The sequence below is a fragment of the Convolutriloba macropyga genome, chromosome 5 (assembly GCF_964194025.1).
Source record: "Convolutriloba macropyga chromosome 5, txConMacr16.3, whole genome shotgun sequence".
In the NCBI taxonomy this organism is placed as follows: domain Eukaryota; kingdom Metazoa; phylum Xenacoelomorpha; order Acoela; family Convolutidae; genus Convolutriloba; species Convolutriloba macropyga.
The window spans coordinates 26,603,161-26,629,898 of record NC_134472.1 but is presented as its reverse complement, the minus strand read 5'-3'; the positions used below and the strand labels follow the sequence as shown (position 1 = coordinate 26,629,898).

The 26,738-nt window shown below is 32.6% G+C and overlaps 1 protein-coding gene across 1 annotated transcript in view; it reads left to right on the top strand.

The window, feature by feature from the left end:
- Positions 1-299: 299 nt before the first annotated feature.
- Positions 300-26,738, top strand: part of LOC142339270 (uncharacterized) — a 70,093-nt gene continuing 43,654 nt past the window's right edge. The window contains exons 1-4 of the mRNA XM_075389173.1: positions 300-393; positions 17,694-17,735; positions 25,707-25,832; positions 26,200-26,289. Of these exons, the coding sequence (XP_075245288.1) occupies positions 26,248-26,289 (42 nt within the window). The 5' untranslated portion in view covers positions 300-393; positions 17,694-17,735; positions 25,707-25,832; positions 26,200-26,247. The remainder of the gene's footprint in view (positions 394-17,693; positions 17,736-25,706; positions 25,833-26,199; positions 26,290-26,738) is intronic.

Here is a 26,738-nt window from a genome sequence, read left to right as displayed (position 1 = left end):
AAAATTTTTGAACATGCACGATACTTGCGATAAAAAAGGAGCTAAATGAGGTATAATAATGTCAAGCAATTAAGCAATTTGATGTTTATATCATGCCTGCACTTTTCTGTACGTCCCTTTCAGTTCCAAAGTTCGTAAATTGACCAAAATTTTCGAAAAATTTTCAAAAATGTTTTGAGAGTTTGTAAAAAACTAAAATGGACAAGAAAACAAGTTTAATTATGGTTAACTTCGACTTCAAACTTGAAAAGCCTGTTATGTACTTTCTGAAATGTTTGAAGCGGTTACTCTATGTAGAGTCCTGGTTGTGGGACAACTAGTGGGGCTCTCATTGAGGAACTACTCGTCATTTCATCACAGATTCCCAAGGACAAACAGCCAAAGCAACTCAAGGTATGAAAAATCAATTTATGAATGCAAGCAGCCAATAGCAGAACTCCTCGACCTTATTATATTCAAGACTAGATGTTCCCTCAAAATGTCCACATATTTTTTGTTATTCAACGGCACGATATTTTGTTTTAACTACTGTTCATAGACCGAACTGTTCATAGAAATGTACTGTTCATAGACCGAACCGGAACTGTGCACTTTTGCTGATCAGAACAGATTGCGCTGTAAATCAATGAATAAAGTCCCCAAATTTCTGCGAATTAGTAAACATGTGTTAAAATTTCTCTCAAAAACCTTCAAAATTGTATTAGACCAGCTTTGGATTAAGAAAGAAAACCAATTTTTTCAAGATCTTCAGTTATCGGGTGAAGAACCCAATTTATCATATCCAAAATTAGCAGAATAAGTAACAACGCGTCCGAAACCAATTAATTTTTCAGAGCCTCAAAATAAAAACGGGCCAAGGCTTAATGCAACGCCATGGCGCCTTCTTCCCTAAATTTCCTTGCAGTCTGGTTCGCTCATTTCGGAAGCTTGGATGGACCGCTTGGATAAAAATGAACATCTTTTTATTCACGAAGCGAAAATAATAAAGCGTTAGGAGTCTACTAGAACTATAGTACTACCCATTCAGTAATGTTGTATGTAAACAGACAATTATCAAAATTTCAGTAGTCACTACAACAGCAGAAGTCACCACTTATCAACAAACTACAAACTTTTCCATTAAGAATGTTCGTTCGCATGTACAGGGAAATTAGAAAAAATATCGGCAGAACATTTTTTAAGATCGACAAGAGAATTTTCGAGTATAAGCAAAAGTAACATGACCTCCCTTAAGAAGCTTGCAGAAACACTTTTTCGGAGCCATAAACACATCGATTTTTGTTCCGACCCTTCTTGAGGGGGGAGGAACTATATACTCAAATGGGTTTTTTTGTTCAGACAATTTTGGCCGATCGATATATTCATCGTAGAGAGTTGAGACTGGTATCATTAGAAAGCTCGTCCAGCGTAGAATATGGAACTAATTTTTTTTATTTTCGTTTTTACAGGGAGTTATGGAGGTTATGGAGGGAGTTACTTCACAGAAAAGTAGAGTGAATTCCGTTGTTTTTTTTTCACATTTTCCGGAAATTTTGCCTAAAATTTCGTCAATTTTGCCCAATTTCAAAGAATAGTGTTGTTGATTTTATTTTTAAAACAAAAAAATACAGTTGACTATCATTATGTAAAATTTTTGTCAAAACTTCTGGCTAATTTTTTCCAAAATTTAGCATTTTTCATCAAAAACAGAACAAAAAAAGCTTCTTTAGTTCACTCTGATAAAATTTGCCCGACATACACACCCAAATACTACTAACCCAGTCTTTGTAGACTCAAAAAGGGCTATTCTTACTCCAACTTCCGCTGACAAATCTCTGTAATTAAAACTCTGCCGTTTTTTGCTAAACTTACTCATTGATTATCAAAAACTCAGCACTTGTTTTTGAGTTTTTAACCGACAAATTATATTTATCTATGACAATCGAAAAAAATCAGTGCTGCAAAAGGTCGGGAAGCATTAACGGGACTAGTTTTGGACCAATCTTGGACCGTTACAACCCAAAAAGTATTAGGACTGCAATCAGTCGGTCTTTTTTTTTTAAAAAAAATTTGATATTTTAATTTTAATTAAAGAACAAAACTTTTCATGTCAAAGCTCAACAGTGATAGGTGCAATTGGCTTCCTAACCAATACCAAATGAATGCATATAGTTTTGACTTTTAAAAAAGTAAGCTTATGGTGATTTTGACTACTAAAATTACTAGATAGTTAAATAAATAATGGCTAATTGGAAATTGCCTCTAATTTTTTCATATTTTGGTCATTTTGTAGCTTAATGTCAGCAAAGAAAGAATGAATTATCTTTCTGCTGATTTAAAATTTAATATCTATTGCGGTTTTGCACCATAAGTTATGGTTTGCTGTCTTTGAAACTACTAGCTTTCACACATTTTTTTAAATTTTTAGTTATTTGCCCATTTTTCACGTTTTCTAGTTTTGTCACAGTATCAACTTAATGAAAGATCATATATCACTTTGTTGGTGTTCAAACTAATACACAATTCAACATATTAAAATACTTTAAGATATGAATTATGGTTTTAACGGCTTCGACACTACTTTCTAGACGAAACTAACTGAATAATTTTAATTTGGTCTTTAAATATTTTTTTGACCTTGTCGATTTAGTCGTTTGAAGTTTCGTGTATATTGACAAGTTTCATTGCATTTTAATGGAGGAAAAATTGAGCCTATATTTTGATTTTAGTAGATAGCTGCTGGCTTTCATGACCTTGAAAACAATTTTTACATCGCAATTTTGTTCTGTTTATTGTCTTTTTGTTAGCTATTCTCGTTTATTACAGGTCAAATATGACATTATTGATGTCAATAGAAAGTGTTAAAAGAGATTGGTGTTACAAAAGTTCATATTTAAAGAAATTAATATGACTTTACTGGCTTCGACACCAGTTGTTCAAGAAGTAAATTTTTGATTTTTGTCATGCTTGAGGTTCTTTTTGTAGACGTAAGACATATTCTAGATAATGGCAGCTCTCAAAGACTTCTTTTTAACGAATAAACGATTTTATTTACTCATTTCAGTTTGTAATTAATGGCTTTCATGATTTTGGAAGTAACTTTGTTAAAAAAAACAAAATATTATTTAATTTTGCCTTTTTCCTTTTGTCTACTTGTTACTTAGTGTTATTAATGAGGGGTCACATACTAGGCTATTGGTGTTCGAAGAAAGTGCACACAAACATATTTTGAGGGCCAAAAAATGGCTTTATGTCTGCGAGAGCGTTTTCTGGCAAGTTTCAATTGAATTTTTGTCTGTTGTCCTCTTGTTGTTCTTTTTTAAAAGCATAAAGAATTGGATAAGGACAGGTCTTAATGCCCTATTATAGAAGCATTGGTTATTGTAAACCAGTGGGATATGTTAGTTGATTTCTAATGGTTTTCATTACTTTGAAATTAATTGTTTTTAAAAAAATAAGCGATCTTTTTAACTTTACTGTTTTTGTTCTCATTGTTACCAAGCCTTAGTATGAACTGGTCCCATATCTTTTCTAGTGAATTACAAGTTATTTTGTTTCGTTTTAGTTTTATCTGACGCTATGTTCACTTTGTTTTTAAGTTCTGTTTTTTAAAACGGACATTAAATATTGATGAAAAAAATGTTTGATGTTGTTGTTTGATTTTGCTGTTCGTCTTAACTGGCTTTCCTAGTATTAACGTCTCATCAATCGAGTGCATCATTTTGAACTCCACAGTGTAGTTTGCTTTGGAGGCTGCATTTTCCTTCATACGATCATATATATTTTTTTGAAGAATACTTGAATTTTTGTGGATGAGCCAAAATTGTGGATGAGCGGGGTCGGAACCTTATGTGCGATTGCACATTACCGAGCCTTCTTGTTTCCTCTCAAATCAAAATATTTGTTCATGGGTACTTAGTCGACTGTAAATGAGGCCTGTCGGTAATTGAACCCTGACACTATACTTACCTGTCTCTAATTGATACATACAGAACAAGGGATGGAAAAAAATTCTTAAAAGTTGAATTCTTTTTGATTGTAATGATCAAATGATTCGGCTGCAATTAGCATTTATATTGATGTGCGTCATTTTGAACGAGTAATTAGATCCAAATCTTAGCGTAAAACATTCTAAGCTCTGAATATTTGCATGCCACAAATAATTGAGGTATTTTGGATGGAATACATGCAATCGTCAGCAGACACTCCAAAAAAACTTTTTCCCACTCCCAGATTTGCATACAAAAGTTGTTTTTTTAAATATAAAGACAGTTAAAATGATATTAAGTAAATTTGCCAATCGTCCCCTCCACGCTTTTATCAAACTGTTTCGATCTATTGGTAATTTCGATGGAATGCACTAGTTTTGTGCTACATTTATCAAAATATTTCTCTGAGGCACATTATACATTCCAAGAGACAAACAAACTGAGTTAATGTTTGCCTTTCTCTCTTAATACCTATTTGAGGAATCGCAACTTCAAGGATATCAAAACAATCATCATCAATCGTTAAATGTAAAAACAATTAATTCCAATCTACTAATTTTGGCAACCACCAAAGTAAACAAAGTTGAAATGAATTCAAGAAATCAACATAGGTTGTCGCACCCATAAGAAAGTTCTGAAAAGGTCTGAACTTGTTAAATCTTCCAATCCAGGAAACTGCGCTAAAATTAGCCTCTTTGATTGATGAAATTTATAAGAAAAGTTGACTTGACCACAGACTATTATTGACTTATAGAAGTCGTTGGCTCGTTCAAAGATTCTGTTAAACAATATTTATAATATCTCTAAGCGGGTTATATCAAACGCTGCCGTGTCTACCTGTTATCAGTAAAGATCTATCAAAAATCGGCTCTGAATTGAAGATAATCCCAAAAGATTTGATCCGATTGATTCTAAGATTGAATCTGATAGTTTTAGCTCACAAAATATCTGGTTTTGTTTCAACAATGAGGCTCGGTAATGTGCGATTGCACATAATGTTCCGACACCGCTCATATACAATTTTGGCATAATTGTATACCAAATCAGGAACAGATAGAAAACCACAAAAATTCAAGTAATTTTCCAAAAAAAAATTGTTGTATGAACGAAAAAAAGCCTCCAAAGCAAAAAACTCAGTGAAGAAAAAAATGATGCATTAGATTTATGAGATATGCAAATAATAAGAAAGCGAGTCAAGACGAACAGCAAAATCAAACAACAACAACAACAAATATTAAATACATCAAAAAATTTTTGTCCGTTTTTAAAAAAAATTTAAAACAAAGTCAAAATATTGACAGATAAAACTGAAACTGAACAAAACAACTTGTTATTCACCAGAAAAGATATGGGATTATTCCATAATAAGGCTTTGTTATAATTAGACAGAACAAAAATAGTAAACTTGAAAAATTAGCTTATATTTATTTAAAAACAGTTAATTAAAAAGAAAGAAAACCTTTAGAAATCAACTGAACTATCCCATAGGTTTACGATTACCAATATATTTAAACACGGGAACTAGGAAAGTTCGGTATTCAATTTTATGCGGTTACAAAATGAACAAGAACTAGAGATAAAACAAAAAATCAGTTATTTTTTGCCAGAAAAAGCATTCGGAGACAACACACACTTTGGCCCTCAAAATAGGTTTTATTGCACCTTCTTCGAACACAGATAATGAATTATGTGACCTCTCATTAATGAAACCAGATAATAATTCGAAAAAAGGAAAAAAGGGCAAAATTTAGTAATACTTGTCTTTTTGAAAATAAAATTAATTCCAAAGAAATGAAAGCCATTAATTACAAAATGAAATAGTTAACTAGGCCCGTTTGTTCTTCTAAAGGAAGCCCTGGAGACCTGCATTTTTCCAGAATAAATTTTACGTCTACAAAAAGAACGTAAAATATGACAAAAATCAAGAATTAATTTTTTTTCTTTTGTGAATAACCCTTGTCGAAGCCAGTAAAGTCACAACAAATTCTTTAAAAACATTAGATTTTAAGAAACCAATAATTTTACACCCCACTTGGCAACAGAAATGTCATATTTGGCCTGTCGTTAAGGAGACTAGGTAACAACCAGACAACAAAAAGACCAAAATTTCGAAGTTAAAACGTGTGCTTTTTATAATTTTGGAAAACAATGGTTTTCGACGTCCTGAAAGCCATCAGCTATCTACTGATATCAGAATATTGGTTCATCTATTTTTTTCTGAAAAATCGACCAAACTTTTCATTATACAGGAACTTTTATACGACTAACAAGACAAAGTAAAAACGACAGTTGAAGCCAAGATTGAAAAAATTCAATTACATTCTTCGAGAAAGGCTGTGTCGAAGCCGTTATTACCATAATCTTTATTTTTATAGATTTTGATAGGTTCAATTGTGCCTTATTTTTTACGCCAATAATATGTTATGTAAACTGTTAATAATGTGATAATGTGACAAAGCGAGAAAACATGAAAAATGGACAAATGCCTAAAAAATAAAATTGTGAAAGTTAGTAATATCAAAGCCCTAAAATCATAACTTAAGTCGTAAAACAGGAATGAAAATCTAATTTTAATTCAAACGAAAGAAGAAATTTTCTTTCTTTGTTGACACTAAGTGGCAATTTGACCAAATGAAGAAATATGTGACAAAACTAAAAAACAAGAAAAAAACCTGAAAATAAAAAAGTGAAGTCTAGTGGTATCAAAGCCAGAAAACCATAACTTAATTTAAAAAAACCGCAATAAAGATTGAATTTAAATTCATTTGAAAGAAGAAGCATTCTTTCACTGCTGACACAAGGCTAAAAGTTGACCAAATTAGGAGAAAAATGGAGGCAAAGTTCATTATGCAATTATTTATTAAAAATCAAATATTTTCGAAGGTCAAAACGACCATAAGCTTTCAAGTAATGAACTAGATACATACTTTGGAGCTAATTAAGAAGTGAATTAGAACTTTCACTTTTAGTTTTTGTTTTGAAATGTTCTGTTATTTAATTATTTAATTTTGATTTTTTATTCATAAAAAAGACCGACTGATTACAATTCGTTCTTTATTTAAAATTATTTAAAACTATTTAATTTCGAAGTAGTGAAAACCATTAGAAATCAACTAAAATATACCATAAAGTTATGATTACCAGTGTCTTTAAGTATGGGAACTAAGAACTGGCGGCATTCAAGTTTATGCGGTTACAAAAAGAACATCAACTAGACAACAAACAAAAAATTAGTTATATTTTGCCAGAAAAAGCATTCGGAGCCCACTTACTTTGGCCCACAAAATATGTTCGACTGCACTCTCTTTGAACACCGGTATTGAATTATGTGACCTCTCATTAAGGAAACCAGATAACAATTCGAAAAAAGGAAAAACAAAGCAAAATAAAGTAATACTTGCTCTTTTTTGAAAAAAAAATTAATTCCAAAGACACGAAAGCCATTAATTACAAAATGAAATAGTTAACTAGGCCCGTTTGTTCTTCTAAAGGAAGCCCTTGAGACCTGCAATTTTCCAGAATATATTCTACGTCTGCCAAAAGAACGCAAAAATATGACAAAAATCAAAAATTATTTTCTTTTGTAAATAACCCGTGTCGAAGCCAGTAAAGTCACGACAAATTCTTTAAAAACCTTAGATTTTAAGAATTCAATTTTTTTAGACCTTTCCTTGACAACAGAAAGGTCATAATTGGCCTGTCGTTAACGAGATTAGGTAACAACCAGACAATAAAAGAACAAAATTGCGAAGTTAAAACAAGTTCTTTTTTAATTTTGGGAAACAATGGTTTTCGAAGTCCTGAAAGCCATCAGCTATCTACTGATATCAGAATATTGGCTCATCAATTTTTTCTAAAAAACCGATCAAATCTTTCATTATACAGGAACTTTCATACGACTGAAAAGACAAAGTAAAAAGGACAGTTGAAGCCAAGATTTAAAAAATTCAATTAAATTCTTCGAGAAAGGTAGTGTCGAAGCCGTTAAGACATTAATCTTCCTCTTTATAGATTTTGATATGTTCAATTGTGCCTTTTTTACGCCAATAGTTTGTTATGTAAACTGTTAATAATGTGATAATTTGACAAAGCGAGAAAACATGAAAAATGGACAAATGCCTAAAAAAATAAAATTGTGAAATTTAGTAATCTCAAAGCCCGAAAATCATAGTTAAGTCGTAAAACTGGAATGAAAATCAAATTTTAATTTTATAGAAAAAAGAAGTTTTCTTTCTTTGTGGGCACTAAGTTACAATTTAACCAAATGAAGAAATATGTGACAAAACTAGAAAACGAGAAAAAAACCTGAAAATAAAAAAAGTGAAGTCTAGTGGTATCAAAGCCAGAAAACCATAACTTAAAGTAAAAAAACCGCAATAAAGATTGAATTTGAATTTAATTGAAAGAAGAAGCATTCTTTCACTGCTGAAACTAGGCTAAAAGTCGACCAAATTAGGAGAAAAATGGAGGCAAAGTTCATTATGCCATTATTTATTTAAAAATCAAATGTTTTCGAAGGTCAAAACGACCATAAGCTTTCAAGTAATTAACAAGATACATAATTTGGAGCTAATTAGGAAGCGAATTAGAACTTTCACTATTAGTTTTCGATTTGAAATGTTCTGTTATTTAATTATTTAATTTAGATTTTTTTTTTCATAAAAAAGACCGACTGATTACAATCCGTTCTTTATTTAAAATTAATTAAAAACATTTTATTTCGAAGTAATGAAAAACAATCAGAAATCAACTAAAATATACCATACAATTATGATTACCCGTGTCGTTAAACATGGGAACTAAGAACTGTCGGTATTCAAGTTTATGCGGTTACAAAAAGAACAACAACTAGACAACAAAAAAAAATTAGTTATAGTTTGCCAGAAAAAGCATTTGGAGCCCACACACTTTGGCCCACAAAATATGTTTGACTGTACCGTCTTTGAACACCGTTAATGAATTATGTGACCTCTCATTAAGGAAACCAGATAACAATTCGAAAAAAAGGAAAAACACAGCAAAATTAAGTAAAACTTGCTCTTTTTTGAAAAAAAATTAATTCCAAAGACATAAAAGCCATTAATTATAAATTGAAATAGTTAACTAGGCCCGTTTGTTCTTCTAAAGGAAGCCTTTGAGGCCTGCATTTATCCAGAATATATCTTACGTCTACAAAAAGAACGTAAAATATGACAAAAATCAAAAATTAATTTTTCTTCTTATGTGAATAACCCGTGTCGAAGCCAGTAAAGTCACGACAAATTCTTTAAAAACATTTGATTTTAAGAAACCAATTTTTCTACACCTTCCTTTGACAACAGAAATGTCATAATTGGCCTGTCGTTAACGAGACTAGGTAACAACCAGACAATAAAAGAACAAAATTTCGAAGTTAAAACGTGTTCTTTTTTTAATTTTGGAAAACAATGGTTTTCGAAGTCCTGAAAGCCATCAACTGTCTACTGATATCAGAATATTGGTTCACATATTTTTTCTAAAAAAAGCGATCAAATCTTTCATTATATAGGAACTTTCATACGACTAAAAAGACAAATTAAAAACGACAGTTGAAGCCAAGATTTAAAAAATTCAATTAAATTCTTCGCTCGAGAAAGTTGTGTCCAAGCCGTTAAAACCAGAATCTATATCTTTAAAGATTTTGATATGTTGAATTGTGCCTTATTTTTTAAGCCAATAATATGTTATGTAAACTGTCAATAATGTGATAATGTGACAAAGCGAGAAAACATTAAAAATGGGCAAATGCCTAAAAAAAATGTGAATTTTAGTACTCTCAAAGCCTAAAAATCACAACTTGTGGCGCAAAACTGGAATGAAGATCAAATTTTAATTCAATAGAAAGAAAAAATTTTCTTTCTTTGTTGGCAATAAGTCAAAATTTGACCAAATGAAGAAATATGTGACAATACTAGAAAACGAGAAAAAACTGAAAAAAAGGAAATCTTAAATCTAGTGGTATCAAAGCCGGAAAACCATAACTTAAGGGGAAAAACTGCAATAAAGAATAAAGATTGATTTGAATTAAGTAGAAAGAAGAAGCATTCTTTCATTGCTGACACTAAGCTACAAGTCGACCAAATTAAGGGAAATGGAGGCAAAGTTCAACATGCCATTATTTATTTAACAATCAAATACTTTTTAAAATCAAAACGACCGTAACCTTTCATGTAATGAACTACATCCATAATTTATAGCTAATTAGGAAGCGAATCAGACCTATCGCTTGTGAGCTTTGATTTGAAATGTTCTGTAAATTTATTATTTTATGAAAAAAAGATCGATCTTTTTTTCAAAAAAAAGACCGACTGATTACAATCCGATCTACTTTTTGATTGTAACAGGTCAAGACTGGTCCATAACATGCTCTGCTAGTGCTCTTTGTCCACTAAGAACACTTAATTTTTTTGAATCTTATAGATATAGATATTTTGTTAGTTAAAAAAATCAAAAATAAATGCTGCGTTTTTGATTATCAACGAGTAAATATAGCCAAAAGTGGCAAAGTTTTAATTACGGAGCAATCGCAACGGAAGTTGAAGCAGAGATAGCCCCCTGTTGAGCCTGCAAGGATTGTGTTGAGTTGTTTGGGTGTGTACTTCCTGCATATTTTTTCAAAGTGGACTAAAGAAACTTATTTCGTGCTGTTTTTGATGAAAAAGTATGAATTATGAAAAATTTAGCTAGAATTTGTGACAAAAAATAACTAAACACAGCCAGCAATTTTGTTTTTGTCTTTAAAAGTAAAGTAAACAACATTAGAACATTAGAAAAATTTTAGTCAAAATTCCAAAAAATGTGAATAAAATCAACGGAATTCACTCTATTTTCTCAAAAATTTAAACCTCGATACCTCCCTGTAACAAACGAAAATAAAAAAATCTTTTTAATTCCATATTATACGCGGGACAAGGTATATGCTTCTAATGATACCAGTCTCAACTCTCTACGATGAATATATAGATCGGCCAAAATTGCCTGAAGAAAAAACCCATTTGAGTATATAGTTCCTCTCCCCTCAAGAGGGGTATCAATTAGATAAATTAAGCATCTGAAAATTTGCCTCCTTCAATTGGTCCTATAAGTAACTGCCACCCTGTGATAAGTAGGTGTTTAGAGGTGCAGTGCCGTTTACAAGACGTGTTCAAATGGGTTTTGGATAAAAACCCCACGGAAAAAACCAGACGGAAGTAAAACCGCAACTTGACGTTGTGTTTTTAGCGTATTTGGCCATGCCTCGTGGGCCACGGCCACAACTTAGAGGCCCGTTGGACTTAACATGAAACTATCACAACCGAACAAATTATTAGGACCAAAATTCAAACTTAAAATGGGGGGGGGATACTTCCGAGATGGTTTCTTTCTGTGGGGTTTATTTCTGTGGGCGTTTTTTTCCTATCTTATACTAATAATAATATTATTATGAGCTCAATCAGCCTACCAAGCAAAAAAAGACCGACTGATTACAATCCGTTCTTTATTTAAAATTAATTAAAAACATTTTATTTCGAAGTAATGAAAAACAATTAGAAATCATCTAAAATATACCATACAATTATGATTACCCGTGTCGTTAAACATGGGAACTAAGAACTGTCGGTATTCAAGTTTATGCGGTTACAAAAAGAACAACAACTAGACAACAAAAAAAATTAGTTATAGTTTGCCAGAAAAAGCATTTGGAGCCCACACACTTTGGCCCACAAAATATGTTTGACTGTACCGTCTTTGAACACCGTTAATGAATTATGTGACCTCTCATTAAGGAAACCAGATAACAATTCGAAAAAAAGGAAAAACACAGCAAAATTAAGTAAAACTTGCTCTTTTTTGAAAAAAAATTAATTCCAAAGACATAAAAGCCATTAATTATAAATTGAAATAGTTAACTAGGCCCGTTTGTTCTTCTAAAGGAAGCCTTTGAGGCCTGCATTTATCCAGAATATATCTTACGTCTACAAAAAGAACGTAAAATATGACAAAAATCAAAAATTAATTTTTCTTCTTATGTGAATAACCCGTGTCGAAGCCAGTAAAGTCACGACAAATTCTTTAAAAACATTTGATTTTAAGAAACCAATTTTTCTACACCTTCCTTTGACAACAGAAATGTCATAATTGGCCTGTCGTTAACGAGACTAGGTAACAACCAGACAATAAAAGAACAAAATTTCGAAGTTAAAACGTGTTCTTTTTTTAATTTTGGAAAACAATGGTTTTCGAAGTCCTGAAAGCCATCAACTGTCTACTGATATCAGAATATTGGTTCACATATTTTTTCTAAAAAAAGCGATCAAATCTTTCATTATATAGGAACTTTCATACGACTAAAAAGACAAATTAAAAACGACAGTTGAAGCCAAGATTTAAAAAATTCAATTAAATTCTTCGCTCGAGAAAGTTGTGTCCAAGCCGTTAAAACCAGAATCTATATCTTTAAAGATTTTGATATGTTGAATTGTGCCTTATTTTTTAAGCCAATAATATGTTATGTAAACTGTCAATAATGTGATAATGTGACAAAGCGAGAAAACATTAAAAATGGGCAAATGCCTAAAAAAAATGTGAATTTTAGTACTCTCAAAGCCTAAAAATCACAACTTGTGGCGCAAAACTGGAATGAAGATCAAATTTTAATTCAATAGAAAGAAAAAATTTTCTTTCTTTGTTGGCAATAAGTCAAAATTTGACCAAATGAAGAAATATGTGACAATACTAGAAAACGAGAAAAAACTGAAAAAAAGGAAATCTTAAATCTAGTGGTATCAAAGCCGGAAAACCATAACTTAAGGGGAAAAACTGCAATAAAGAATAAAGATTGATTTGAATTAAGTAGAAAGAAGAAGTATTCTTTCATTGCTGACACTAAGCTACAAGTCGACAAATTAAGGGAAATGGAGGCAAAGTTCAACATGCCATTATTTATTTAACAATCAAATACTTTTTAAAATCAAAACGACCGTAACCTTTCATGTAATGAACTACATCCATAATTTATAGCTAATTAGGAAGCGAATCAGACCTATCGCTTGTGAGCTTTGATTTGAAATGTTCTGTAAATTTATTATTTTCAAAAAAAGACCGACTGATTACAATCCGATTTACTTTTTGATTGTAACAGTTCAAGACTGGTCCATAACATGCTCTGCTAGTGCTCTTTGTCCACTAAGAACACTTAATTTTTTTGAATCTTATAGATATAGATATTTTGTTAGTTAAAAAAATCAAAAATAAATGCTGCGTTTTTGATTATCAACGAGTAAATATAGCCAAAAATGGCAAAGTTTTAATTACGGAGCAATCGCAACGGAAGTTGAAGCAGAGATAGCCCCCTGTTGAGCCTGCAAGGATTGTGTTGAGTTGTTTGGGTGTGTACTTCCTGCATATTTTTTCAAAGTGGACTAAAGAAACTTATTTCGTGCTGTTTTTGATGAAAAAGTATGAATTATGAAAAATTTAGCTAGAATTTGTGACAAAAAATAACTAAACACAGCCAGCAATTTTGTTTTTGTCTTTAAAAGTAAAGTAAACAACATTAGAACATTAGAAAAATTTTAGTCAAAATTCCAAAAAATGTGAATAAAATCAACGGAATTCACTCTATTTTCTCAAAAATTTAAACCTCGATACCTCCCTGTAACAAACGAAAATAAAAAAATCTTTTTAATTCCATATTATACGCGGGACAAGGTATATGCTTCTAATGATACCAGTCTCAACTCTCTACGATGAATATATAGATCGGCCAAAATTGCCTGAAGAAAAAACCCATTTGAGTATATAGTTCCTCTCCCCTCAAGAGGGGTATCAATTAGATAAATTAAGCATCTGAAAATTTGCCTCCTTCAATTGGTCCTATAAGTAACTGCCACCCTGTGATAAGTAGGTGTTTAGAGGTGCAGTGCCGTTTACAAGACGTGTTCAAATGGGTTTTGGATAAAAACCCCACGGAAAAAACCAGACGGAAGTAAAACCGCAACTTGACGTTGTGTTTTTAGCGTATTTGGCCATGCCTCGTGGGCCACGGCCACAACTTAGAGGCCCGTTGGACTTAACATGAAACTATCACAACCGAACAAATTATTAGGACCAAAATTCAAACTTAAAATGGGGGGGATACTTCCGAGATGGTTTCTTTCTGTGGGGTTTATTTCTGTGGGCGTTTTTTTCCTATCTTATACTAATAATAATATTATTATGAGCTCAATCAGCCTACCAAGCAGTTAGAACCAAATGGGTGCATAAAAAAAGAAAAATAAAATATAAAATCAGTTCTCAATGACTTCACAAAAACAGAATCTGATTCGAATGTCCAGAAAAAAGAATCAGATCCAAATTTTTAAAAAAGAAGTTTTTTCGATTCTAATGAAATGGGGATAAAACCCATTGACTTCAAAAATATTGTAGAATGGGATCTAAAATATTTTGGAAAAATGAAAACCAAATCTGAATGATTAATAAATGATAGCCCTATCCGAATTATTATTAAAATAAGAATTAGTCCGACCGAATGATTGAAAAACTAAAATCAAATCCGAATCCTTTTACTAAAATAGAATCAGATTCAGACGAACAACAAGTTATAATTCATCATCATATTACCTTTTAAAAATGGTGGTCAAATCCGATTGATTAGCAAAATGAGAATAAAATCTGAACGATATAAGGAATCAATGTAGGATCCGAGTGATTATAGAATTTGGAATCAATCATATGATTAAGAATAGAGTCAAATTCAAATAACCTAACAAAAGAGAACAACAAACAGCAATTAACAAAAGGAGATCAAATTCGAAATAATGGTTTTTTAAATGAGAGTCAGATCCGAATGATAAAGAAAATGAGCATAGATTTAATTAAATTTCAAATACAGTATCAAATCCGAAATATTTATGAATGAAAAACCAATCCAACTGATTGCAAAAAAATTATAATCAGATCCATATGATTAAATACTGAAAATCAGAGTCGAATTATTTTTTTTAAATAAGAATTAGATTTAATTGAGTTCCAAAAAATAGTATCAGATCCGAATCATTTTTTAAAAGAAAAAGAGTCAAAAAGTCGAAAAGATTGGGGCATGAAATTTAGAATCAACTTCAAATTACAAAAGGACATTGCACACCAATAACAATGATAATGAGAATCAGATCCTGATGATTAAACCATGACAATCTGATCCGAATAGTTAAAGAAATATTGGATGTGAATGAAAAAATTGAGAACCAGATCCAGTAGACTATTTTAAACTTTAGAAGCAATTCTCATTGACTTTAGAAATTGAGAATCAGATCCAAACAATTAATTTCAAAAAACGAGAAGAAAAAGAACAACGACTAAAAAATGAGAGCAATAGTAAAAATGGCTAACAAAATGGGAATCAAACAAGAAAAATTGTCAAAATTGAGAGTCAGATCTAGTTTTTTTAACACAATGGGAATAAGTCCGACTGAATAAAAAACTAAAACTAAAATTAGAATCAGATCCAAACGTTTAGGTTTAGCAAAAGGAAAAAATCTCTGAATGATTTTGAAAAATGAGAGCCAGATCTGAATTAATAGCAAGAACAGAATCAGGTCTGAATGATATAAAAACTTATATCAATCAGAACGATTTAAGAGGATGAGGGTCAGAGTTGCATGGTTTCGAAAAAAATAGAATCTATTCCAAATGATTAAAGAAAATGGGAATCAATTGAATTCTTGAGAATCCAAGCCCACTGATTTTAAGGAAAAATCCGAGCAGAAGGAATAAAACAATCAAAAGATCCGAATGATTTAAAACCGAGAGTCTGATCCGATTGATTTAAAAGATGAATCAGATACCATTTTTTGTTAAAAAAATAGAATAAGGTTCAACTGATTCACATAAAAAAAAATCAGATTCTAATGAACTAAGAGGATGACAATGATGGCCATATATATTTTTAAATAGTTAAAATCAACGAATGATTGAAAAAAATTTGTATCAGATCCAAACAAAGCTAATTTAGTATTAAAATATAAAACTAGATCCGAATGATTGGGACAAAATCAGGATCAAAGCCCGATGATTCAAAAAGAGAATCCTAACCGTATGGCTACAAGAATTGGAATCATATCCAATGCTTTTAAAATGAGAATAAAATCGGAGTAATTTTTGAGAACGAAAATCAGCATTAGATATAATTTAATTTAAAAAACAGTACCAAATCCAAAATATCTATAAAGGAAAAGCCAAGAAAGAAAAAGAAATAAAAACTTTAGAAGCAGATGCGAATGACTAAAAAATTAGAATCGGATCCCAATGATTTAGAGAATGAGAATCAGACCATTAAAAAAACAATGAGAAACAGATTAGAAGGGTCTAAAAATGAGAACCAGATCCGGTTGATTTTAGAAAATTTGGAATCAGATCCGAACGATTAACAAGAGAACGAGATGCGAATGATTTAAATTATGACAGTCAGATCCGCATGGTTTGAAACAATTTAAAAACAGATTCGAAAAATTTTTTAAAAACGATTATCAGTTCCGATTGGTATTTGGAAAATTAGAATCAGATTCGATTGACTAAAAAGATCAGAATCAGATCCATATGATTTTTTTAATCAGCATTACGACGCAGAGGTATACCCGAATCGTCACGGGCAGATATGCCCAATGCGTGTATCTCGTGTTGACTTTTAATATGTTAATACATTGAAAATTGAACCATATTGCGGAAAATAGCTATTTTAGCAGAAACCAGCAAAATGGAAGAGAAATTAGCAACCCGTGTTTGCAAAAGTGTCCTAATCCTAGCCTCGAAATACAAGTACAAACTTTATTTTTCGCACCGCTTGTATCACATCTGCTCCATTCATGTACCGATTTTTCGCACGCAATGTAGCTCAATTTTGCATTTAATCCGCAACTAAGTCTAACTTAGTTACTACTTATTTAATTAAGCCTAATTTATTACTACTAGTAGTACTTTATTACTACTTTGTTACTCTTTATAGTACTTTATTACTACTTATTACTAATTATTAGTACTATTTATTACTACTCATTAAAATCGGCCATTCCCACACTGATATACAAAGACTTTGATGTGCGAGGGATTTTTCGGGAAAAAATCAGTTTTTGTGGTCGCAAGTATTTAAAGCTCTTTAAAGCTCTGAAAGCTTCAGTTAAATCTTTATTACAGTGCTTATTGCATGCTTAAAGTGCTTATTGCGCGCGAATAATAGATGCTTAAATTGAGCGGAAACGTGCTACAAGACTTGTAACCTACTTTTCGTTCCGAATGTTCTTTTTTTCTCAAAATTGGCAGAACCCCTTTTGCGAAAAGTAAGATACAAAGGATGTCTCCTAATTTCGTTCATTGTGTGTATCTAATTTTCTGGCCAATTTTACTAAGGCGGAAATTTCGGGGTATACCTCTGCGTCGTAATGAGATCTGGCGTTCTGCATTCTGGACTAACCTATTTTTGTGAATTTTTTAATGGAAGAATTCGATATTCGGTACTTTTCACATTTTGACATTTTTGCCTTGGCGAACGCTCAGGATTTTCTACAAAGCAGAGTAGGCGATAAGTAGAAGCAACTTATATCTCACTCAACAAATATAACCAGCCTATCGGCTTAGTTGCTCATCGGATTAACTTCAAATGTTGTTTGAATAGCTATGAAGTTCTTAAACTTTGTCTAGTTTACCAAGCAAGCTATAGTTTTGCATTTTCAGTCAACAAGGTTTCGAACAACAACGCTAGACTTGCAATTTAAGGTAGGACAATCGTAAATTCTGTACAGCTGAAGTTGTTCATGGTGAGAACGTGTTAAACGCCCAATTGGCCGACAGGGTGTTTAACCGCCAATCAAAAAATGCGATTTTAAACCGACAACCCGAGCAAACACCATTTCTAATGGTTTAACGAACTAGTGATACTAATTAATACTGATAACAGAATTTGATTACATTGATAACAGAAAAGATCTAATATTTTGACAAATCATATTTGTCGACCAATCAGAATAAGCGGCGGCTAAACTGTCAATTTCTTTGTCGGACAAGCCACCTGTCGGCCATTTTTGTTGCAACGAGAACTTTGCCTGAACTTAAACAAATCCCTTCAGTTATTGCATAAATAATATTCAATGCTAAATTTTGAGTTGCTCCAACAATGTTAACATTATCGAATTTTGTCGACTGGCTTAAACGCCAGAAATCGGCCGCCAACTTTTTCCTGCTTATGTGGGCATCGGGCGCTATGTGGCTATATAGCGATGCGCTAATAATCGAATTACCCTTTTTTGTACCCTATTTACCCGAAGGGTGGAGGTTGGGCTCATTTATTGTTCTTATGAAGGGCGTTTCCACTGTTTTCTTGTTAACATTACCCTTATTTCTCAAACCCGGGATTATAGTTGCCAATTTAATTTGCTTCGGTATAGGTGTAATTTTGAGTTTTACCCTAATATTTGTCTGGGATGTTACATTACCCGCAAATAAGTTATTCCACGAAGGGTTGAGTATCGGTTTCCTCGTGAACGCATTTTTGCTTCTCGGCTTAGACTCGATCCGAATGACAGTTGTATACATGTTAGCAGATAGCCTATTTGCCGATAGATACGTAACGGCAATTCTTATAGGCGACACTCTTGGCGGTCTGTTTGCTACGGGGCTTTCTTACATTCAGGGGTATAAAATTTACTTTAAAAATGATGCAAGCGATCATGCTATTTATAATGATGGGGTTTTGGCTATGAATGGGAAAAGTGGGCATACTCCGTTATCAACTGATTTTGTATTCGGACCTCAGGCAGCGCTCGCGATTTTTTGCTTTATATTCTTTACAAGTTTCGTTGCACTTTGCATTTTGCTGTTAATAAACAAAGATCTTGTTTACAAAAATACCTCTCGGAGTAGCTCAAAAAACGAAGATTTCTCCAGTGAAGAAAGATCGAAACTTCTACCTGATAACGAGCAAGCTTCAGTTGAAAACGAAGCGCTTATACATAGAAGTGAAAGTGATTGTGAAGTTAGAAGTTACTATTTTTTCTCCGAATTTCTTCAAAAAATTGAGCCTGATAACAAATATCACATGTATTATTTATTTATTTTGTGGTTTTTGATGATAACAATGTGTTTTGGTTTCATGCCTTCTGTGTTTACATACACAACTATTCCTTACAGCCAAAGATGTTTCAATCTTTCTGTCGCTTGTTGGGGTTTATCATTTCCATTAATTGCTATAGTTGCCCATTATACACCTGTAGTTAGCAGGTTAATAACTTTACTAACTTGCTTAGTAATACATCTAGCTATATGCCTTGTTCTGATCATAATTGCCACCCAAAGCCCAAATCCACCTTTAGCCGATTCGATTTGGGGTGAAATTGGCATAATTTGCTTATGGACGCTGGAATCGTCGACTGGTTACTACCTTTATTCTAAAGTGTATTATCGGCTAAGTGAGATGAAGGTTGAAAATGCCATCAAATGGGGTTCTATTGTCGCCCAGATGGGAGCTCTTGCCGGTTCTGTGATCTCATTTGTCAGTGTCAATGCTGTCCAGGCCTTTCATGACGAATGATATGGAAAAAGAACTACCAAAAACTTTCTGTTTGAAATTCTAGTTATTTTATTTCCAATTTATTTAACTCTAAAGAGATGTTCTGGTTGTTTCATAATATATTAGTTTGATTCTATGATAAATGCTAGATTAAATATGACTTTCCAACAAAATTATCGGGAAGATCAAACAACTCGGGAACTTATCATATGGAACCAACAAAACTATGATCTTTAGCCTAACTAGATGCTTGTTCCCATTAGCGAACTAATGTAATAGCTATATTTATTATAAAACAAAAAGTTCAATTTTCAGTGCATTTTGAAGCCAGTTTCAGCAAACTTTCACGCTCCTTTATTTGTTTCTTAATTTATTCTCAAGTTTTTGACTCAACATTGAGTTATACAAAACAATTGTGAAATTTTGGCTGCTTTTGAAAACATGTTTTGGAATAATTATAAAAATATGCGTTGGATGTAACTCGGTTGAACACACGCTTACAACTCTAATCTTAAAACATAGGTTGTGACTATGACCGAAAAAATTGAGTATATATACATTTTTTTCGGATATTGGCCGGGTAAAGAAAACGATTAGTTTCGGAGATATTAAGACCAACACCCGAAACTAAGTTCTTTCAGTCTTGGGATAATTGCGTCAGGTTCCGCTTGATAAATCAACCCGTTAAATTTTAATTATTTTAGTTGACATACCCTGAAAATTTGCTTGTGTATACGAAACCATTGCGAGAATTTTTGAGCTTTCACTGTTTTCATAAATGGTTTAGTCTACGGTGTTTTAGGATTTAGACCTTTTGCATCAGTTTTCACCTTTTTTCTCTGAGTTCATATTTTGTTTCTAATTTCTATATTTCTTCAGGATCTCAACTTTGAATTGTGCGTGGACAGAGATTTACTATAAGCAGTTTTAAAGTTTCTCCCTTTTTCACTTATGTAATATACAAAAAAACTATATGGGAAGTAATTGGAGATGCCACAAAAAATCTTGGAAATAATTTATCATTTTTTAAATTATTTTATTGCAGATAAGATGGTACAAATAATATCTTTTTTTCCATGGCAGTAAACATCACAATTAGTAGTATACAGTAGCAAGCCGCTACAATCAATTTCCTTGAAATTTTTGAACTGTCAAAAGTTTTAAATTTTGTGTACACTTCTCAACTTCATCAGTTCCAAAAACAGTGTTCCTGATAAACCATTGACCGATTGACTAATTGATTGAAAAACGATTTCATTTCTGATAATGGTTTATGTTAGCAACAAGGTGCTTACGAAGTCTCCTAGCCGTTTCATTTTCCGCGAGCGATTTTGCTATTGAATTTACGCGTGCAATTATGGGCCAACAAACTTTGCCAAAAATTCTTAAGATGTTATGACAGTTTGTATTAAGTTTTAGAGGAAAATTCTGTTGAAAAATTTTCTCGTTGATAAAAACGAAAACTTAAATTTATTTGTGCAATACCATTCAACTTCAAAATTTGTTATATGCAGGAGAGCACTGTTTCAATTAAGAATCTGAAAATATTGAGCCGCCAAGAAATTTTGAATATTTCACAACATCAATGGTCTAATATGTGTGCGCGTGCTATACCTATGAATGTTCGTCTAAAGGACCAAATCACAAAGAAATCTATTTTCAAAAAAATTCGGAATCGTTGTTAAATGTATTTTTTGAGTTTAACAGCGTCATATCGGTTCTGTGGACCATATATGTCAGCAATTTTTTTCTGCGCTTCTCTCCAGAAATTTGTTTTATCTGTTTCGCTTCTGAGCTTTAAAACCTTTTCAAAATTATTCTGTCGTGATTAGTATCAGGATTTTATAAATTTGCCATCAAAGTGTACTGAAATTGGCCTCGCCAGAAGCTGCAAAGTTAGCGGTAAAAATCCAGTATGTAATTATTGCGTGCTTTTGTCCTCATTTGATTGAGACATTTGCTATCAGTTGTTGACATTGTTTTTAATCTCTTCTTTGTAACGCGAGAATCATCATTCTTTGGAACAAAAGCATCCTAGGCAACATGATTAACATAAGTTGGCGTTCAAGATAGATTTTGATGATAATTGGAATGTAAGTTGTAATTTCATAAATCTTCGATTCTTTTAGATGTGTGCATCATTTTAAAAAGTTTTGTCTTGATCCAAATCGTACGTTTGGACTCTGATCCAAATCACAAGGCAAATTTTTTTGTTGTTCTGTTTGTAAAATATGTACAAAGTTGCAGTGTCCTCTTCTGGTTCTTTACAACAGTACAAGAAAAAGTAACGTTACATGGCACGAACTATTGAGAGGATTTATTTTGCAAAAATCATACAGTAGAATTAATTTCATTATTATATGAACAAGCTGAGAAAGACAAACCTTAAAAAAATATTGCCGCTCATGATCAATCTCTCTGCAAGACGTAGTCCAACCCAAATGTTTTGCAGCTGATGTCTAAAAATAAAATTTAACAAGATTAATATCAAATTTTTCTTTTCGTTAATTTGACTGTCTGTCGTGACGTATTGTTTTTTTTGAGAGATGAACAAATTCAAAGCAAAGTAAAAATTTCCTTACGAGATTGGCTTCCTCTTCCGTTCTTCGCCAGCAGCAAATACTAAGCGTTTTAAAGTTTCTCTCTTTTTCACTTATGTAATATACAGAAAAAACTATATAGGAAGTAATTGGAGATGCCACAAAAAATTCTTCGAACCATTTTTTTATCATTTTTTCAATTATTCCATTGCAGATAAGAGGGTACAAATAATATCTTTTTTTCCATGTCAGTAAACATCGCAATTTCTAATATACAGGGCACACCGCTACAATCAATTTCCTTGAAATTTTGAACTGTCAAAAATTTTAAGTTTTGTGTACACTTCTCAACTTCATCAGTTCCAAAAACGGTGTTCCTGATAAACCATTAACCGATTGACTAATTGATTGGGAAACCATTTCTTTTCTGATAGCGCTTTATGTTACCAAAATGTGCTTACTTAGTGTCCTAGCTGTTTCATTTTCTGCGAGTGGTTTTGCTATTGAATTTACGCGTGCAATTATGGGCCTACAAAGTTTGCCAAAATTTCTTAAGATGTTATGACAGTTTGTATTAAGTTTTAGAGGAAAATTCTGTTGAAAAATTTTCTCGCTGATAAAAACGAAAACATAAATTTATTTGTGCAATACCATTCAACTTCAAAATTTGTTATATGCAGGAGAGCACTGTTTCAATTAAGAATCTGAAAATATTGAGCCGCCAAGAAATTTTGAATATTTCACAACATCAATGGTCTAATATGTGTGCGCGTGCTATACCTATAAATGTTCAACTAAAGGACCAAATCACAAAGAAATTTATTTTCAAAAAAATTCGGAATCGTTGTTAAATGTATTTTTTGAGTTTAACAGCGTCATATCGGTTCTGTGGACCATATATGTCAGCAATTTTTTTCTGCGCTTCTCTCCAGAAATTTGTTTTATCTGTTTCGCTTCTCAGCTTTAAAACTTTTTCAAAAATATTCTGTCGTGATTAGTATCAGGATTTTATAAATTTGCCATCAAAGTGTACTGAAATTGGCCTCGCCAGAAGCTGCAAAGTTAGCGGTAAAAATCCAGTATGTAATTATTGCGTGCTTTTGTCCTCATTTGATTGAGACATTTGCTATCAGTTGTTGACATTGTTTTTAATCTCTTCTTTGTAACGCGAGAATCATCATTCTTTGGAACAAAAGCATCCTAGGCAACATGATTAATATAAGTTGGCGTTCAAGATAGATTTTGATGATAATTGGAATGTAAGTTGTAATTTCATAAATCTTCGATTCTTTTAGTTGTGTGCATCATTTTAAAAAGTTTTGTCTTGATCCAAATCGTACGTTTGGACTCTGATCCAAATCACAAGGCAAATTTTTTTGTTGTTCTGTTTGTAAAATATGTACAAAGTTGCAGTGTCCTCTTCTGGTTCTTTACAACAGTACAAGAAAAAATAACGTTATATGGCACGAACTATTGAGAGGATTTATTTTGCAAAAATCATACAGTAGAATTAACTTCATTATTATATGAACAAGCTGAGAAAGACAAAACTTAAAAAAAAATTTCCGCTCAACATCAATTTCTCTGCAAGACGTAGTCCAACCCAAATGTTTCGCAGCTGATGTCTAAAAATAAAATTAAACAAGATTAATATCAAATTTTTCTTTTCGTTAATTTGACTGTCTGTCATGACGTATTGTTTTTTTGAGAGATCAACAAATTCAAAGCAAGGTAAAAATTTCCTTACGAGATTGGCTTCCTTTTCCGTGCTTTGCCAGCAGCAAATACTAAGCGTGTTGAAGTCTGTTAGCATTTCAACCTATTAATTTAACTGGTGTTCAAGTCGCAATAGTTTTTTTGATAGGGCAGTTTTGGCTGATCGGTATCTTTTAAAGACAAAGACAGCGGTTGTATTATTGCACAGCTCTTGAAAAACTTTATCAATATTGGAAAAAAAATTAATTTTTTCTTTCTCCAGGAAATTTTTAGAATTTAATTTTCAATTTTTTGATTGCTCTCAAACAAAATTTTGCAACTATTCCATTAGTCCTGCTGGTCTTCTTACGCAACTGTAGGTATATTTTTATTGAATTGTTTTTATATGACCATTGGTTTGTCATCCTCATAAATGCAATCAACGGTTAAAAGCCGTAGGGCATTAAGTTGTTGAGAAGTTGTCCTAGAGTCTTACTAGTCTCTCAGTGCGCTGTTTACAGAAATGATTGAGGTGAGATAAACTCATTGTATGAATGGCGGCTCTTAAGTGTTTGTTCCCCTACCTCGTTGAACTGCCTACACATAATACAAAAGGGCAGTCTAAAATACTTCATGTTGAAATAATTCCCGCCATATTAGAGCTCAGCCAATGCTAACTCCCCTTGTTATTTTCATAAACCAATGTGTTTATCTTCAAAACAATTTTTCCTGATATTTTTGAAAACGTTTTCTAAAATAATTCTGGTTGAGGTAACATGTTTCACACTTTGGTTATCCAAAGCTTGTCGTTCTGGCCCACATTTTATTGAGCAAGAACTATATGCTCAACTGGGTTGTGACTTTCGTTTGACCTTCACACTCTTAAATTTTTTAAATTTAGCGTGACCCGAATTGCTCTTGCCTTCACAATTGAAAGCTATTGAACTCAATTAGAGGCAATTTGCAACTAGCAGCGCAAACACTGGTTGCATTTTTTCCACTTTATATGGTAATAGTGGTCCATAACCTCCCTACCGTCCGCGCAGTAGTTAAACTTTTGCCCTCGCTCTCAGCTCGCGCAGGCTACAAGTACTTTAGTCCCCGCAAGACCTTAGTCGGTTATGTTAATTCACTCTGAAAGTACTTCAACTACTAATTAAGATTAGCTATTAATTGAAAGCTGACATATTTTTTAGTTTTGTAACCACAATTTACTTTTCCTATCGTAATTTACAAATTTCGAGGATGAGGAGGCCGATGCCCCAAATGGAAAGTTCAGTCAGTGTTTTTCACTTTTAAACTTGCAGTTGAAAAGTTAAATCTAGTTTCCACCGCAATATGTTTTTTGCGGATGCGCAATCTATAAAGAACTTTGCGGCAAATTAATTGCAGTATAATCCCTCATTTTAGTAATCTTAAAAGATTAAATGGTAAGAGAATTAAAATTTTGTGAAATACCCTTACCACGAACGTTACAATGATTAGATTTCCTTGGAAATATATTCTAATATAGCCTATTTAATTGCCGTGTGGAAACTACTTACGCGGAATTTAAGCGCTTTCCACATTGGGCGTCAAAAGACGATGGGAAGTGCGAGCCACCTTCTTTGTAACTACTTTTTGTTTTGGTGCCGATAGACGCAAGTAATGTATCAATGAACAGTTTTGCGTTGGTTAGAAAAGTCACGCACATCTGTAAATTTCGATATTTTTTTCTGTGAATCTTTTTTGCTAGTTCAAACAGCATCTGTTCAGTTTGTGCCCCAAGCTTTGTGCATACATTTTGCGTCTCACAGACGGACATGCCATATTCTTAAACTGATTTACTACGTAATGGCGGGTGCTTTGGGGGATGCATAACTGCATCACGTACTAGAGGGAGGGGGGAGGGCACAAACTGAAAAGATCCTTCTGCATTAATATTTGTGAAGAACGCAATTTATTCAGGCTGAAATCGAGAAGGCAGTGAAGGAGGAGTACAAAATCAACCAGTCACTCAATAGAACAATTGTGGATGTTCTAACAAAAGATTCTTCTAACATTTTTTCACCACAAAGAGCTCACTCAATTCCCGTAAGCATTTACAACGATTCTCTTTCTCGATGGTTTAGACAAATTTCAAAACCTTATTTTTTTTACTCCTATTAGTGTTTGAAATGAGCAAACAGTTTACAGGAAATCATCCAATATTAAATGAGCGGCAAGTAAGCTGCAGTTGACCAGGCTAAACATGAGCTAGAAATACAGTTTATGACTTTATTCACTTCAAAAACAAGTGATTGGTAACTGAATGTGGAAGCTGACAAACGCTTCCTTTTTTAAAGTTTTTTTGAAAAATTAAACGAACAAAGGTGTTCTTTCACACGGTACGTCAACTATTGAAAATAAACTTCTCAATTCTTTGAAGTTAATTTGAAAATTGCTACGGAAGTTTTTTTAGAAATTTGAGATAGAGGACAAGTTGGTACAGTTGGATGTTGCATCAACCATGACACCCATCCAGTCCACTCAAGTAGCCAATGAAATGCAGGTACACTTTATATCGCCACATCCCTTTCGCCCCAACCCCTCGTTGACAGTCATACAAAAAAATCCCAGTAATCATGCAAAAGAAGGCCGTATATGACACTCTGTTGTCATACAAGGATCATATATGATTTCGTGGCAATCGTGAAATGATGGTACAAAAAACGCCTCTTCATTTGTATATGTATCATATATGATCAGTGACACTCAATATCGTTCGGCCAATAGTATACAAATTATCCGCTTTTAGCGCCTACACGGGTTGATCGCCATAAATAAACCTTGAAACGATTTATGCCACCATGGTAAATTTAGGAAACCTTCATTGTGTGGCCAATATCGGTTTTCTCGAGTAGAATCATTTGATTTGGCTAATATTTTTCATAACCCATGTTTTAAGATTAGGGCTATAAGCATTCATGGAAACCAGTTACTCTACGCAAATTTAGTTCA